The sequence below is a fragment of the Coregonus clupeaformis genome, chromosome 18 (genome assembly GCF_020615455.1).
Source record: "Coregonus clupeaformis isolate EN_2021a chromosome 18, ASM2061545v1, whole genome shotgun sequence".
In the NCBI taxonomy this organism is placed as follows: Eukaryota; Metazoa; Chordata; class Actinopteri; order Salmoniformes; family Salmonidae; genus Coregonus; species Coregonus clupeaformis.
This window is the reverse complement of record NC_059209.1, coordinates 4,371,477-4,387,382: the sequence shown is the minus strand read 5'-3', so window position 1 is coordinate 4,387,382 and position 15,906 is coordinate 4,371,477. Positions and strand designations below refer to the sequence as shown.

At 46.0% G+C, this 15,906-nt stretch overlaps 2 protein-coding genes across 5 annotated transcripts; both read right to left on the bottom strand.

The window, feature by feature from the left end:
• Positions 1-484: 484 nt before the first annotated feature.
• LOC123481047 (zinc finger protein 24-like) lies at positions 485-3,732 on the bottom strand. The gene is made up of 4 exons (XM_045226735.1): positions 3,278-3,732; positions 3,083-3,186; positions 2,695-2,800; positions 485-1,601 (listed from the first exon to the last, which is right to left on the bottom strand). Exons 1-4 carry the CDS (start codon positions 3,561-3,563, stop codon positions 688-690), a joined length of 1,410 nt encoding a protein of 469 aa, XP_045082670.1. The 5' UTR covers positions 3,564-3,732; the 3' UTR covers positions 485-687.
• A 484-nt stretch (positions 3,733-4,216) lies between these two features.
• Positions 4,217-15,113, bottom strand: LOC121573034 (solute carrier family 43 member 3). 4 transcript variants are annotated; one of them, XM_045226728.1, is made up of 13 exons: positions 13,997-15,113; positions 12,650-13,366; positions 12,024-12,153; positions 8,889-8,935; positions 8,650-8,726; positions 8,444-8,536; positions 7,414-7,553; positions 7,067-7,266; positions 6,648-6,791; positions 6,294-6,401; positions 5,196-5,382; positions 4,915-5,038; positions 4,217-4,567 (listed from the first exon to the last, which is right to left on the bottom strand). In XM_045226728.1, exons 2-13 carry the CDS (start codon positions 12,879-12,881, stop codon positions 4,436-4,438), a joined length of 1,614 nt encoding a protein of 537 aa, XP_045082663.1. In that variant the 5' UTR covers positions 12,882-13,366; positions 13,997-15,113; the 3' UTR covers positions 4,217-4,435. The 4 variants fall into 4 exon arrangements, with proteins under 4 accessions (XP_045082663.1, XP_045082665.1, XP_045082664.1 ...); XM_045226730.1 differs by lacking the exon at positions 13,997-15,113 and having other exon boundaries at positions 12,650-13,172; positions 13,238-13,637; XM_045226729.1 differs by lacking the exon at positions 13,997-15,113 and having other exon boundaries at positions 12,650-13,237; positions 13,271-13,637.
• Positions 15,114-15,906: the final 793 nt, after the last annotated feature.

Here is a 15,906-nt window from a genome sequence, read left to right as displayed (position 1 = left end):
GATGCTGATTGGCTGAAAGCCTTGTTATATGAAACATTATAAACTGTGTTGTTCATGATGCATTCTGCCTAAGAACAGCCCTTAGCCGTGGTATATTGGCCATATACCACACCCCCTCGTGCCTTATTGCTTAATTATAAACTGGGGGGTTCAAGCCCTAAATGCTGATTGGCTGAAAGTCGTGGCATATCAGACCTTATACCACTGGTATGACAAAACATTTATTTTTACTGCTCTAATTACATTGGTAACCAGTTTATAATAGCAATAAGGTACCTCTGGGGTTTGTGGTATATGGCCAATATACCACGGCTATGGGCTGTATCCAGACAGTCCACGTTGCGTCGTGCATAAGAACAGCCCTTAGCCATATACCACACCCCCTCAGACCTTATTGCTTCAATATATATGATTCAACAGCAATAATAAAATAAAAAATAGTCTTCTGGAATTAAAAAAGTAACTTGACCAATGAAAGCAGCCATCTCAACCATCAGCACTTTACTCAGAAACTGCCTAGCAACTACAGCCCAGGCTCCAATAAAGGCCCAATCACAGAACAGATGTCTACTGTATGTATTGAACTCTTGAATTTCTGTGGAATGCCCCTTTTTAAAACAGGTTCAAGTCTGTCCACATAAAACTTTAGATCATATGTAAAACAATAAGTTAATTACGTCACTTCCATCACGTGTGTGTCTTCATGTGAGCTCGGAGGTGGGCACCATGCGAGAAGTGGCGTCCACAGAGTGCGCAGGCGAAGGGTCGGACCCCCGTGTGCAGCAGTTCATGCCTCCTCAGGTGACTCGGTCTGATGAAGCTCCGCCCACACACGGAGCAGTGATGCGTCCTCTCTCCCGTGTGGTTGAGGGCGTGCCGCTTAAGGCAGCTGATGTAGGGGAAACCCTTACCACAATGTTTGCATACGAACCTCCCCTCCTTCTCTTTACTGAGGGGAACTCGAGTTCTGACAGTCCCTCCACTTCCTCTTTGGTCTCCATGGTGACCAGGCATGACGGTGATGGAGTATTTCCCCGGTAACGATGTGTAATCGTCTGTGGTCGTCGTTGAGGAGGAAGTGTGTTGTTGTAGTTGGTTTTCTGACGAGTAGGTGAAAAATAGACCAGAGGTGTCTGTGTAGCCACCGTACTCCAGGTTCAGTGCTGCATACTCGGGGTACGTTTGGCCCAGATCCCCCTGGTTGACCTCCAGGCCTGGTTCTCCTCCCGGTAGTGGGTTGAGGTCTGGACATGGGCTCTCTGGCTCCCTCTTGAGGCGGGTCTCCTCCACTACTACAGGCTGGTCCTGGTCCAGGCAATGAGAGCTGCTACTGAGGTCATGTTCCAGAGTTCTATGTTCCAGTTCTAGGTGTTCCAGAGTTCTATGTCCTCGTTCTATATGGTGTCCCATAGTTCTATGTTCCAGTTCTATATGGTGTTCCATAGTTCTATGTTCCAGTTCTACGTGGTGTTCCATAGAGTCAGTGAGTTCATCTCTACCCCCTGGTGGTGTACTCTGGAACCCCCAGTCCTCCTCAAAACTGGTCTGATCATCGGGATGTGGTTGCCGGGCGACCAGTGAGGTGGTGGAATGCTCAGTAGCTTACATACAGGAGAGGGGACAACAGGGGATATTGAACAAAAGGCAATGTCATCATCATCACCATCATCATCATCATCATCACCATCATCATCACCTCCACCATCACCACCACCATCATCTCCACCACCATCACCATCATCATGTAATATTGCATTTTGCTACAGGGCTGGCTGGATGTTTGAACTTGGCCTTCCCTTCCTCCCTCATTTTATGTAATCTCTTTCCTTCTCTCTCAGTAGCTAGATTTCCATCCAATTAGCGACAGATTTTAATGTGAATATTGTAAAATCTGCGTAAAGAAAATATACAAATTTTCCCACCAGTGGTGTGTTTCCACCAAACAGACTTGTTGTGGATTTAAAAAAGGAACTCGGTCCGGCTTTCAACTTGTAATAGTAGAATGCACAAGGTGCAATTTCTTAATTGGGTAGTGCATCATCAACTCCTCTTGTCATGTTAGTCATTGCATACCTTAGAGAGCTATTTATAACTTGTCAGAAATGTCCAGATCAACTAAACATTTTTTTGATAGGTTTTTTAGACCATAGATTTTGTTGAGTCACTCAAATATCACATGAATACACATTAGACATGGCAAAATGTATAGAATTGCAAGATGTTCGCTGCACCCCATTAGACAATGTGTAGAATTGCAGGAAATAAGATTTAAACCTGCATTATTATGGATAAGAGCGAGAATATTTGTCAAACCACAGTCAAGCTTCACCATAATCAGACCATTGATATTTATCGGAAAGGAGCACCAAGATCACTTTGCACTTTCACCACCCTGTGAAGTTCATCATAACTTATTTCATCTGTAGCCTAATAAACGTCATGCTTTCCGGAGTCGTAGTGGGAGGAGCACATACCATATCATCGCGTGATCCCAAGTTTACTTCGATATGATGGTTATTATATCAATATTCACGCATTTATTGCATAATTAATTTTACAGACACAAAAAGATCCCGCCATGTCGAGCTTACAAATTATCTGTTGGTATTCATAAAATTGTACCGAAACTTCCTGCTTCCATCACAGCTGTCATAAAAACTGTGGATGGAAACGTTGTTTTTCTCTCTCTCTCACCATTCATCCTCAGTTCATTTGGAGCACCATATTCCCCTGGAACGTCCTCCTCCAGTCTCTCCTGTTTGATGGTCACTGGTTCAGCCGTATTGTCTGTTACAGTGGTCTGTGAACGGACAGACGGGACACACAGTGGCAGTGTGATCAATGCACTGTTAAGGGGAGGCGAATTACAGTAACACTTACCTGCATGTATGCCTGTGTAACGCATTATTACTTTTATCCTAAACTAGCCTATTAGCCTATTATAAGCTATGTTTTATCAGTCATTATGTCAATTATTATTCCTTATAATTCCGCTGAAAATAATATCAATGCCATGCCCATGATAACCTATTTTACTGCTGATAAAACAAAATAAGTGGAATGTGTGTAGCACCCACACTACCTCGTCCGTCCTTACTCCCGCCCGCGCCGCGGGTCCATCACTCCACTCGCTGCTGCACCCCTGCTGCGTAAAGACTGAGTCGGCCTTTTGTTCTCTGTTGGTTGCTACATTGAAAAAGATGGGGCCATATTACTTCATGTTCGACTGTCGATTTAAAAGCAAAACATTTTAAAAATGAAATACATAAACACGTACGGGGCGTATGGTGCGGTAGGGAACCCCCGTTCCAAAGTCTCTCCCGCAGCACAGCGCCAACTCCATCCCCGCCGTGTTCAATCGTCGAGGTCCTTGTCCGGTGCCGGTTTTCAACCACTTTCAGCTTTTTCATCAATAATTCGTTATCGTGTTTTTTCCGTGACAGTTCCGCGCGTAAAAACGCGGAGTACTGGTCCACTAGTTTGGTTATCTCCGCCATGGCGGCGGTGGATAGAGCTTCCATGATGGACGACAACTGCGTCTGAAACATTACGGTCTCCGACATTCTAGCTAGAATAGACTAACTAGCTAGCTAGATATTGATACTGGCACTTTTTGAAGGGCAAAATAACTATGTTGATTTTTAATACGTTTAAACACTGTGGCCTGTAAGTGGACACTTGGCTGGGTAGATTAAACCCCAAATCCCTGTTCCTGTGTCTACAATAATAACAATGCAACATGACGTGATGACGTCTCATTCAATTTACCGTAAGTACATGAGAGAGTTGCAGATACATTTGGGGGCTCATGCTGAGAACTGCTCTACAGGCTGGCTTAAATAACCCATTGTGATTTATATTTTCACCATTCAAACTCTTATCAATGAAACTATACTTTTGGACTTTGTTGTTTCACAGTTGGGTTGTATTTTTTATTACAAACAGACAGGTTAACACACACACACACACACACACACATTACAGTAGGTCTTCACTTTGGCACTGTCCTCCTTTGCCCTGCCTTGAACATTCAGTGCCATTGTCCATGATGTAGTGTCCATTGTCCTGGATGCATCCCAACAGTCTAAAAAGGCTTCCTCTCCTCGTCTCCTCTCCTTCGCCTACATCGGACAGGTGAAAGCAAGATGGCGACGGGAAGGCATCCTACAGAGGCACCTGACTATGTCCCAAATGGCGCCCTATTCCCTATATAGTGCACTACTTTTAACCAGGGCCCATTCAAAAGTAGTGCACTATGTAGGGGATAGGGTGCCATTTGGGACACAGACCCTGTTTTCCACCTGTCCAGTTTAATCAGGTCAGTGTTGTCTAAGGAAAGGAGACAAGGAAAGGAAGCGACTTTAGACTATTGAGACGCACCACTGCTGTTGTTGGGTTTTGTCCTCACACCACCACCAGCCTGTTGCATGTGACCTTAGACCCGGAGTTTTGTCACTTCCTGTTTGGCCCTAGCCCTCCTCTGATTGGCTAGAGAGCGGCAGTGGAGGTAGACGTGGAGGGGGTGGATGAAGGTGAGGAGGGTGAGCAGGGTCAGACCCACGTTCACCTGGAGGAGAGGAGAGGTGGGAAGAAGAAGACAAATATTGAGCCCCCCTTGTGCAGAGCCTGTGGTCTAGCCGTTTCCCAAACCTCTCCTCCAGTACTCCAGCCATTCTACTTACTTGATGTATTACAGTTCTAGCACATCTGATTCCATCAATCTAGTAATCACCAAGCCCCTCACTAGTTGAAACAGTTGTGCTAGTTCTGGAATACACCAAATACGTACAACAACAGTGGGTACTCGATGAGAGGCTTGGGAAACACTCAAAGGTATATAACCCTAGGTCATTACACATATATGAGGCCCCCTGCTGTTTTCTGTAGGTTAAAGAAGTTGACTGTCTGACTCACATAGAGAGGGTCTCCATGCAGGAACTCTCTGATGAGGTGTAGAACAGTGAACTGGAGCAGCAGAACCACAGCTGACAGAGATGTTATCAGACCAGACAACTTACCAAAATGGCAGCCGGGAAACCTGGTGGAGAAGAAGAAGAAGTAGAAGTAGTAGAAGAAGAAGATAGACGGATGACTAGTGGAGTTTTCTTTTGTTAGGTGTAATGGTGGTAGAGGTAGGGTTAAATGGCGGGGGGGGTTAGGATAGGAGACATAACACACACACAGCATGAACGTACGCGATGGTGAGGAAGGCTTGGTGTCCACCATAGATGAAGGCACTGTTGAGGACCTGCAGGATGAAGGTGAGATACTGGAGAGGAAGGAGAGGAGAGGAGAAACAGACGTAGAAGAGGAGGCACTGGAGGGAGGTGAGGAAGAGGGAGAGAGAGGAGGAGCGCAGGTCGGCTTCTTGCTTCGTCTCTCCTTTGGGGAGAGAAAGACGGGGAGAGAGAAGGGAGATTGTGTCAGGGAGGGAGGGAGGAAGGGAGGGAGGGAGGGAGGGAAATACAAAGAAAGAGGTGGGAGAGGATGAATGGTTGATTGGGATACTAACGTCTTTCATTTTTCAACTGTTTGTTGCTTGGGTCTACTGTCTTCAAACCCTCACTAGTGTGAGCGTTTGCCAGTACAAGGTGCTGTTCTAACCCAGTGATTTCCTCTAGGCGTCTGCTAATACTAATACTGTATTTTAAATAAATGCATCCCACGTTTAACTACAGCTGTTAGCTTTTCCAGGCCTTATTGACCATCTAAATCAATGAATTAATCAACCAACCAATCAATCAACTTATAATGCCCTTATTACCATCAACAGTTATCACAACGTGCAACTGCAGATCCACAACCAACAGTCAGACCTGACTACTTCACAAAATGGCCGCCTAATGACACCTAATTAAGCAATAAGGCCCGAGGGGGTGTGGTATATGTCCAATATACCATGTCTAAGGGCTGTTCTTACGCACGACGCAACGCCATATACCAAAACCCCCAGAGGTACCTTATTGCTATTATAAACTGGTTACCAACGTAATTAGAGCAGTAAAAATAAATGTTTTGTCATACCGGTGGTATACGGTCTGATGTACCACAGCTGTCAGCCAATCAGCATTCAGGGCTCGAACCACCCAGTTTATAATATAATGTATATAATGTAGGTACACTTTGTTTAAACTCTGCTGTCTGTATTCTATCTCTAAATGTTGTCTGTCACTAGCAGCAACATATCACCAAGTAAAATTCTGAGTATGTGTAAATGTACTTGTCGAATAAAGGTGATTCTGATTCTGATGCCCACACCTTCACCTGCCCTTAACATCTATGATGTCACCCACCTGGAGCCAGAGGCTTCCCCTTGTGTCTGTCCATGATGAGGCCATTCCAGGGACCACAGAGGACCCCACACAGCTGGGTGAAGGCAAAGGCATTGGTGTACTGACTCACTGAGAAAGAGAGAGAGAGAGAGAGAGAGAGAGAGAAGGGGGGGGGGGGGAGAAAGAGAAAGAGAGAGAAAGAGAGAGAGAGAGAGAAGGGGGGGAGAAAGAGAGAGAGAGATGGGCGGAGGAAGAGAGGAGGAGAGAGAGAGAGAAAGGAGGGTTTTAGAACAGCATTGATAACCACTAAAGTAGAGAAGTAGTCTACACAGAGGCAGAAAAATAGTTGTATTTGTGTTTCTGTCGTGTCTTTACCCAGGGTCTGGTCTCTGTTGGCCAGCCGGTTGAGCATGGGGTTCACTGTGGCGATAAACAGGAAGTGACAGAACTGCATGACAGCCACCCAGACCAGGTGCCACAGGAAGAACCAGGACAGGACACAACTCCTAAAACTGGCCACTGAGAGAGAGAGAAGGAGGGGGGGTGGAAGGAGGGAGAAGGAGCGGGGTGGAGGACAGAGAGAGAGAGAGATGGAGGAAGGGAGGAGGACAGAGATTGGGTGTTGGTCGGGGCAATATTCTATGATGCTTGTGTGGGTGTATGAGGTTTCTGTGAGTGAGTGACAGTGCTCACTTGCTCAGTGCTTTTTTAACATTTTCAAAATGCAGGACTATTTCATGCAAATAAAGCCCTTTATATTTAATTTAATTGACTGGGATGACCAGGTTTCTTACCTCTTTCAGTCTGATCGAGTCTGAAAGGTCCTGCTTTGTCCTGCAATTGCAGCAGGGCACTCTCGGCCTTCTGTAACCCAGTATTCTTCTGATATTTGGCGTTCACCTCTCCTTTTCTCTCTCCTCCTCCTCCCTCCTTTTCTCCTCTCTCTCCCCCTCTCTCTCCCCCTCTCTTCCACCGCCAGCCACCGCAGTTCACCCTGTCACAAAGAGCTGAGTCAGAGTCACTGCTTTATAACCATGGCAACAACATTCCTGTTTGGCTTCCACGGTGGTCGGTCACCATGTGACCGTTAGTCTGGTTGTGTGGTGTGGTGGTGCATCGTGGGAGTCGTAGTTCTTCTGACCCGTAAGCGTATCCGTCGGGGAGTGGGTAGGGGATGTGGGTCTTGGGCATGAGGAAGAACGTCCGGAAGACGTGGATGACGCTGCAGACAGAGAGAATGAGGAAGGAGGAATGGAACGAGACCCCTCCTTCATACAGAAACTTCAGAGAGAGAGAGAGAGAGAGAGAGAGAGAGAGAGAGAGAGAGAGAGAGAGAGAGAGAGAGAGAGAGGGAAGAGGGAGAGGTTATATACAGCTTACTTTTCACCACTTTTGATTATCAGTGATTACTTCAATCATTAGTGTTTTCACCTGAGCCAAGTTTGCATCTGTCAGAATAGAATAAAGCATGCAAGGTAAAAGGTCAGATTATTAATGACCGTTTGGATTCATGTTTCATCTAGAGATGGTACATTTGAATTGTTTTAGTCCCTTCTGAAAACAGCAGGTGCTGACTGTGCAACAGTTCAAACCCTCATTAAACCTGTCCCACATTGAGAAATAGTCAGGAAGTCAGGAGGTTTTCAACAGTTCAAACCCTCATTAAACCTGTCCCACACTGAGGAATAGTCAGGAAGTTAGGAGGTTTTCAACTGTGTAAACCCCCCAGTAAACCTGTCCCACATTGAGAAATAGTCAGGAAGTCAGGAGGTTTTCAACAGTTCAAACCCTCATTAAACCTGTCCCACACTGAGGAATAGTCAGGAAGTTAGGAGGTTTTCAACTGTGTAAACCCCCCAGTAAACCTGTCCCACATTGAGGAATAGTCAGGAAGTCAGGAGGTTTTCAACAGTTCAAACCCTCATTAAACCTGTCCCACACTGAGGAATAGTCAGGAAGTTAGGAGGTTTTCAACTGTGTAAACCCCCCGGTAAACCTGTCCCACACTGAGGAATAGTCAGGAAGTCAGGAGGTTTTCAACAGTTCAAACCCTCAGTAAACCTGTCCCACACTGAGGAATAGTCAGGAAGTCAGGAGGTTTTCAACTGTGTAACCCCCCCAGTAAACCTGTCCCACACTGAGGAATAGTCATAAGGAAGATGCTGTGTTACCTTGACGATGAGGAAGACAGCGGCGGAGGAGTCGAAGGCCCCTGCGTAGACCGATATGACCGTGGAACGCAGCCTGTCGAACAGGTTCCCCACCTGAAGAATACAGAGGTACAGAGATGACCACTAGTTGACCACTAGTTTACCACTAGTTGACCATTTGTTGACCAAATGCATGTCATGACATTGAAATGACAGACTGTAGCAACCTGAGCATTGGTGGTGTAGAACAACATTCCAGATGTGATCAGGCACGAGATGGCAGGAAACAGCAACGCTGATTGCTCTGTGTGTGTGTGTGCGTGTGTGTGTGTGTGTGTGGAGAGAGAAGGAGGAGGGGGGGGGGTTGAGGACAAAGAACAAGTTCCTCAATAAAAAAATCTAATGTCAATAAAAGACCAAAGGTCTAGACACACTAACCGACATTTCAGTATGTTGTAAAAAATACCTGGACTGGAGACAGTTATCAACAAGGTCCCAGTGGTGTATAGACATCTAGAAAAGAAGAAGGAGGGAGGGAGGGAAGGAAGGAAGGAAGGAAGGAAGGAAGGAAGGAAGGAAGGAAGGAAGGAAGGAAGGAAGGAAGGAAGGAAGGAAGGAGGGAAGGAAGGAGGGAAGGAGGGAGAGAGGGAGGGAGGGAGGGAGGGAAGGAGGGTATGAGCATGGGTAGTTATGGTTTGGTGTCATGATAACGTTGGTTTAGAGATACAGTGCCTTCGGAAAGTATTCAGACCCCTTGACCTTTTCCACATTTTGTTACATTACAGCCTTATTCTAAAATGGATTAAATAAATAAAAATCCTCAGCAATCTACACACAATACCCCATAATGATGAAGTGAAAACTGGTTTTTAGAAATGTTTGCAAAAATAAAAAACAGAAATACCTTATTTCCATAAGTATTCAGACCCTCGAAATTGAGCTCCATTGATCATCCTAGAGATGTTTCTACAACTTGATTGGAGTCCACCTGTGGTAAATTCAATTGATTGGACATGATTTGGAAAGGCACACACCTGTCTATATAAGGTCCCACAGCTGACAGTGCATGTCAGAGCAAAAACCAAGCCATGAGGTCGAAGGAATTGTCCATAGAGCTCCAAGACAGGATTGTGTCGAGGCACAGATCTGGGGAAGGGTACCAAACAATTTCTACAGCATTGAAGGTCGCCAAGAACACAGTGGCCTCCATCATTCTTAAATGGAAGAAGTTTGGAACCACCAAGACTCTTCCTAGAGCTGGCCACCTTGCCAAACTGAGCAATCGGGGGAAAAGGGCCTTGGTCAGGGAGGTGACCAAGAACCCGATGGTCACTCTGACAGAGCTCTAGTTCCTCTGTAGAGATGGGAGAAGCTTACAGAAGGACAACCATCTCTGCAGCACTCCACCAATGGGCCTTTATGGTAGAGTGGCCAGACGGAAGCCACTCCTCAGTAAAAGGCACATGACAGCCCCCTTGGAGTTTGCCAAAAGGCACCTAAAGACTCTCAGACCATGAGAAACAAGATTCTCTGGTCTGATGAAACCAAGATTGAACTCTTTGGCCTGAATGCTAAACGTCACGTCTGGAGGAAACCTGGCACCATCCCTATGGTGAAGCATGGTGGTGGCAGCATCATGCTGTGGGGATGTTTTTCAGCGGCAGGGACTGGGAGATTAGTCAGGATCGAGGGAAACCTGAACGGAGCAAAGTACATAGAGATCCTTGATGAAAACCTGCTCCAGAGTGCTCAGGACCTCAGACTGGGGCGAAGGTTCACCTTCCAACAGAACAATGACCCTAAGCACACAGCCAAGACAACGCACAAGTGGCTTCGGGACAAGTCTCTGAATGTCCTTGAGTGGCCCAGCCAGAGCCCGGACTTGAACCCAATCGAACATCTCTGGAGAGACCTGAAAATAGCTGTGCAGCAACGCCCCCCATCCAATCTGACAGAGCTTGAGAGGATCTGCAGAGAAGAATGGGAGAAATTCCCCAAATACAGATGTGCCAAGATTGTAGCGTCATACCCAAGAAGACTCGAGGCTGTAATCACTGCCAAAGGTGCTTCAACAAAGTACTGAGTAAAGGGTCTGAATACCTATGTAAATGTGATATTTCCGTTCATTATGGGGTATTGTGTGTAGATTGATGAGGGGGGAAAAAACGATTTAATCCATTTTAGAATAAGGCTGTAACTTAATGAAATGTGGAAAAAGTCAAGGGGTCTGAATACTTTACCATTTCAGACCTTGTGTACCCTATTCCCTAAACTGTGCCCTACTTTTGACCAGGGCTAGTGTACTATATAGGGAATTGGTTTAATCCAAATTTGTACCCTATTCCAAATCAAATCAAATCAAATTGTATTTGCCACAAGCGCCGAATACAACATGTGTAGACCTTACAGTGAAATGCTTACTTACAAGCCCTTAACCAACAACGCAGTTTTAAGAAAAATAAGTGTTAAGTAAAGAAATAGATATGTAAAAAATAACAAATAATTATAGAGCAGCAGTAAAATAAAATAACAGTAGGGAGGCTATATACAGGGGTTACCGGTACAGTGTCAATTTGTGGGGGCACAGGTTAGTGGAGGTAATTGAGGTAATATGTACATGTGGGTAGAGTTAAAGTGTACTGCACTACTTTTGACCAGGGCAATAAGGTGCCATTTCAGACAAAACCAATGTTTCTTCATGAGCCTGAGGAGTTAGCATTGTTAGCTAGTCATTGATCAAATACAAACAGACTTTTAGGAAAACGGTCTTATATCATTCGTCCCAAAGTTGAACTGTGTTTGCATTTACGTTGGGGGGTTTGTAAAGGAGGGAATTGAGGGAAAAAAAACAATTTACTCAAATTTTAGAATAAGGCTGTAATGTAACAAAATGTGGAAAAAGTCAAGGGGTCTGAATACTTTCTGAAGGCACCGTATATATACAGTATATATACTCTGATCTAATAATACCATCATCACCATCATCATCATTGTCAGTGGATTATTGGAGTAATTATTTTCCTGTATTTGATTTACTGTTGATATGGATTGATATGTAATAAACATGACTGTATGTGCGGCAAGACGCAGACAGATGCATTCCATTGGGGAAGGGGAACAGGAGTTAACCATGTTTAATTAAGCCTGTTAGTCTATAATTATCTGTTGTAACTAAGTACTGACCCACTGGGCAAAAACTGGTTGAATCAATGTTGTTTCCACATAATTTCAAGCCAAAAAATCTATGTGATGATGTTGAATCAAGATAAGGGCAACGTAAGGGCATTTCATATTTTTTACCCAAATCCAATGACATGGTGATTTTTTTAGTTGACAACTCATCCAAATGTAAATCAAAACTAGACGTTGAACTGACGTCTGTGCCCAGTGGGGATGTTCCTACCTTTGACCTGTTTAACTGCCAGTATCAAGTGTCTGCTAGTGGCTCAATGGCTCTGGTCAACAGTAGTGCACTATAGGGAAAAGGGTGCTATTTCGGCCATAGCCATTGTTGCAAAAACAACACTCACCAGTTAGTTGACCCCCGAAAATAAATGATGGGTATCAATAAAAAATATGAACAATAATAAAACAATCTTACATGGCCAGGAGCCTTGTCGCCATGGTGCCGAAGCGGTCGAACAGGAAGCCCAGAGGGAAACGCAGGAAGTTCATGGAGAAGGAGGCGACGGTGAAGACCAGGGAGAACTGTTCATCCTGGCCACTACAGTCTGAGAGAGAGAGAGATGGAGGGATGGGGGAGAGAACTGTTCATCCTGTCCACTACAGTCTGAGAGAGAGAGAGATGAAGGGATGGGGGAGAGAGAACTGTTCATCCTGTCTCCTGTCTACTACAGTCTGAGAGAGAGAGAGAGAGAGAGAGAGAGAGAGAGAGAGAGAGAGAGAGAGAGAGAGAGAGAGAGAGAGAGAGGAGAACTGTTCATCCTGGCCACTACAGTCTGAGAGAGAGATGAAGGGATGGGGGAGAGAGAACTGTTCATCCTGTCTCCTGTCTACTACAGTCTGAGAGAGAGAGAGAGAGAGAGAGAGAGAGAGAGAGAGAGAGAGGGAGGGATGGGGGGAGAGCTTTTGTGAGTTTCAGTAGCTTTTGTGTATGTGTGTGTGTGTGTGTGTGTGTGTGTGTGTGTGTGTGTGTGTGTGTGAGAAAGAGGTTGTGTGTGTTTGTGAGAGAAGAAGTGTGTGCGTGCGTGCGAGCTCACAACTCACCTGACTGTATGATGCTATCGCTAGGCCACTCCCCTGACAGCGCGATAATGTCACCGGGGTCAGTGGCGTTGGCAGTGATGTCACAGAGGTCACTGAAGTAGCCGTCGTTCTTCAGGATGAACACCAGCGACGCCCAGCCATACGCTATCCCCGAGAAACACAGGTTTTCAACGAATCCCGAGGCCAGCGTCAAACTGTGGCGCAGCTTGGCCCCACCCCCACATCCCAGCATGCTCTCTGCTGCCACTGCTGCCGCTTACTTCCTGGTTCACTTTCGGGTTCCTCCTATGGGACTATGTGTTGCTGGTCAGAGGGGTGGTGAAGCTCGGTAGTAGAGGTGGTGGGTCCTTCAATTTCTGACCAGACCATCGGTGCTCCCGTTCGGCCCCAGGGGTATTTTTGGAAAGTAAGGGGAGATGAGGCGGGACTAGCGCCAAAATATGAAGCACTGAAAGAAATGAGGGCAGTGAACCCCCTGCAGCTAGTTTACCTCAGGGCAGTGAACCCCCTGCAGCTAGTTTACCTCAGGGCAGTGAACCCCTGCAGCTAGTTTACCTCAGGGCAGTGAACCCCCTGCAGCTAGTTTACCTCAGGGCAGTGAACCCCCTGCAGCTAGTTTACCTCAGACTTCACTGTGTTGATCTGGGTTGACTAGAATTAGTAGACCATGAACAGAAGCTAGTAGAACTTGAATATAACTACTGCCTGCCTGACTGCCTGTTAGAGAACAAAGAGGAAGAAAAAAAAGGAGAGAGCATGTTTACTACAACTTTGCCAGTGTCCCAAACAGTACCCTATTTCCTATATAGTGCACTACTTTTGACCAGCCCTGGCCCTGGTAGTGCACTATAGTATATAGGGAATAGGGTGCCATTAGGAACTCACCCTTTGACACAGCAGGATTAAAAAACCAGTATTAACAAAGAGGATTCCTTTCTTTCAATACATCTGGCACTGTAGCACTGGGTTCTCTCTCTCTCTCTCTCTCTCTCTCTCTCTCTCTCTCTCTCTCTCTCTCTCTCTCTCTCTCTCTCTCTCTCTCTCACTCACTCACTCTCTCACTCACTCACTCACTCACACACACACACACACACACTACACACACTACACACACACACACACACACACAGAGGGCACTGCTCCTGAAACTCAGTTACATAGTTTTGCAATGTAACAGCAAATACACTGTAAACTCAAATACACTGTTAACTCAAATACACTGTTAACCCAGACACACTGTTAACCCAGACACACTGTTAACCCAGACACACTGGGCACAAGAGCAAACATACTCACAAGATGCATACTGTGTACACACACACCCAAACACACACCCAAACACACTACCTGTAGAAGGGCCAACAGTGGAAGCCTCTGTCGTCTTCTCTCTCTGAACAGTGTCCATCGTAGTTCTCTGGTCTCTACAGTACCATATGGTTCTCTCTGTCTGCTCACTGGTTCAACTCATCTGACTTGCTCAGACTTATCAAACTGGTTCACTTGGTCTAACTGGTTCCCTTGATCTAACTGGTTCACTTGGTCTAACTTGCTCACTTGATCTAACTGGTTCACTTGGTCTAACTTGCTCACTTGATCTAACTGGTTCACTTGATCTAACTGTTCACTTGATCTAACTGGTTCACTTGGTCTAACTTGCTTGCCTCCCTAAAAGGCTGCCCCTGATTCAAGCCGGGTTCCCAAAAGTCAATTTTGCTGGCTGGAGAGAATGCATCAGCATGTCCCAGTTGGCAGTTTTATGCAGAGTCACTGACTGAGGTTATGTCCTGGTTGCAGCTATATGCAGACTGACAGAGGAAAAGCCTGACACATTATTGGACACAGTACTGGCAGTGGCTGGAGGGAGGGGGGGGGCTTCGGTGTGTCAATCATCCTCTCCTTAGGCTCTCATTGGTTCATTGGACCGCCTTGGCTCCTCCCAGTGGTGTGTGTGTGTCTGTGGTTGTGCCGTCCTTATCCTCGAAGATCCTGCTCTCAGACACACACACACACACACACACACAGTTCCTCTGTCCGCCTTCACAACAGTCCAACCAGACCAGAGCAGTGTTGTGAGGACTGCAGCTGGCTGATGCTGTGGCAAGGTCAGAGGTCAGGGGTCATCTCGTCTACTCCCCAGCTGTCAGAACTAACAGCTAACAGGTTACAAAGGTTTACGTTAGTTTTAGTTCTGTTTGCTTACCACTAGCTCTGGTCCATAGCATCTGTTTGTTTACCCCTAGCTCTGGTCCATAGCATCTGTTTGCTTACCACTAGCTCTGGTCCATAGCATCTGTTTGTTTACCCCTAGCTCTGGTCCATAGCATCTGTTTGCTTACCCCTAGCTCTGGTCCATAGCATCTGTTTGTTTACCCCTAGCTCTGGTCCATAGCATCTGTTTGTTTACCCCTAGCTCTGGTCCATTGCATCTGTTTGTTTACCCCTAGCTCTGGTCCATAGCATCTGTTTGCTTTACCCCTAGCTCTGGTCCATAGCATCTGTTTGCTTAACCCTAGCTCTGGTCCATTGCATCTGTTTGCTTACCCCTAGCTCTGGTCCATAGCATCTGTTTGTTTACCCCTAGCTCTGGTCCATTGCATCTGTTTGTTTACCCCTAGCTCTGGTCCATAGCATCTGTTTGCTTAACCCTAGCTCTGGTCCATTGCATCTGTTTGTTTACCCCTAGCTCTGGTCCATTGCATCTGTTTGTTTACCCCTAGCTCTGGTCCATTGCATCTGTTTGTTTACCCCTAGCTCTGGTCCATAGCATCTGTTTGTTTACCCCTAGCTCTGGTCCATAGTATATGTTTGCTTAACCCTAGCTCTGGTCCACTGCATCTGTTTGTTTACCCCTAGCTCTGGTCCATAGCATCTGTTTGTTTACCCCTAGCTCTGGTCCATAGCATCTGTTTGCTTAACCCTAGCTCTGGTCCATTGCATCTGTTTGTTTACCCCTAGCTCTGGTCCATAGCATCTGTTTGTTTACCCCTAGCTCTGGTCCATAGCATCTGTTTGCTTAACCCTAGCTCTGGTCCATTGCATCTGTTTGCTTACCCCTAGCTCTGGTCCATAGCATCTGTTTGTTTACCCCTAGCTCTGGTCCATAGCATCTGTTTGCTTAACCCTAGCTCTGGTCCATTGCATCTGTTTGCTTACCCCTAGCTCTGGTCCATAGCATCTGTTTGCTTACCCCTAGCTCTGGTCCATAGCATCTGTTTGCTTAACCCTAGCTCTGGTCCATAGCATCTGTTTGTTTACCC

Excerpts from the sequence above, each read along its gene's own strand:
- LOC123481047 (XM_045226735.1), bottom strand. The coding sequence starts at position 3,563 with ATGTCGGAGACCGTAATGTTTCAGACGCAGTTGTCGTCCATCATGGAA. Across the intron at positions 3,187-3,277 it reads CCTACCGCACCATACGCCCC|CAACCAACAGAGAACAAAAG; the intron begins GTACGTGTTTAT and ends TTTTCAATGTAG. Across the intron at positions 2,801-3,082 it reads CGGGAGTAAGGACGGACGAG|ACCACTGTAACAGACAATAC; the intron begins GTAGTGTGGGTG and ends GTCCGTTCACAG.
- LOC121573034 (XM_045226728.1), bottom strand. The coding sequence starts at position 12,881 with ATGCTGGGATGTGGGGGTGGGGCCAAGCTGCGCCACAGTTTGACGCTG. Across the intron at positions 5,383-6,293 it reads GGGGAAGCCTCTGGCTCCAG|GAGAGACGAAGCAAGAAGCC; the intron begins GTGGGTGACATC and ends CTCTCCCCAAAG. Across the intron at positions 4,568-4,914 it reads TGCATGGAGACCCTCTCTAT|GTGAACGTGGGTCTGACCCT; the intron begins GTGAGTCAGACA and ends CCTCTCCTCCAG.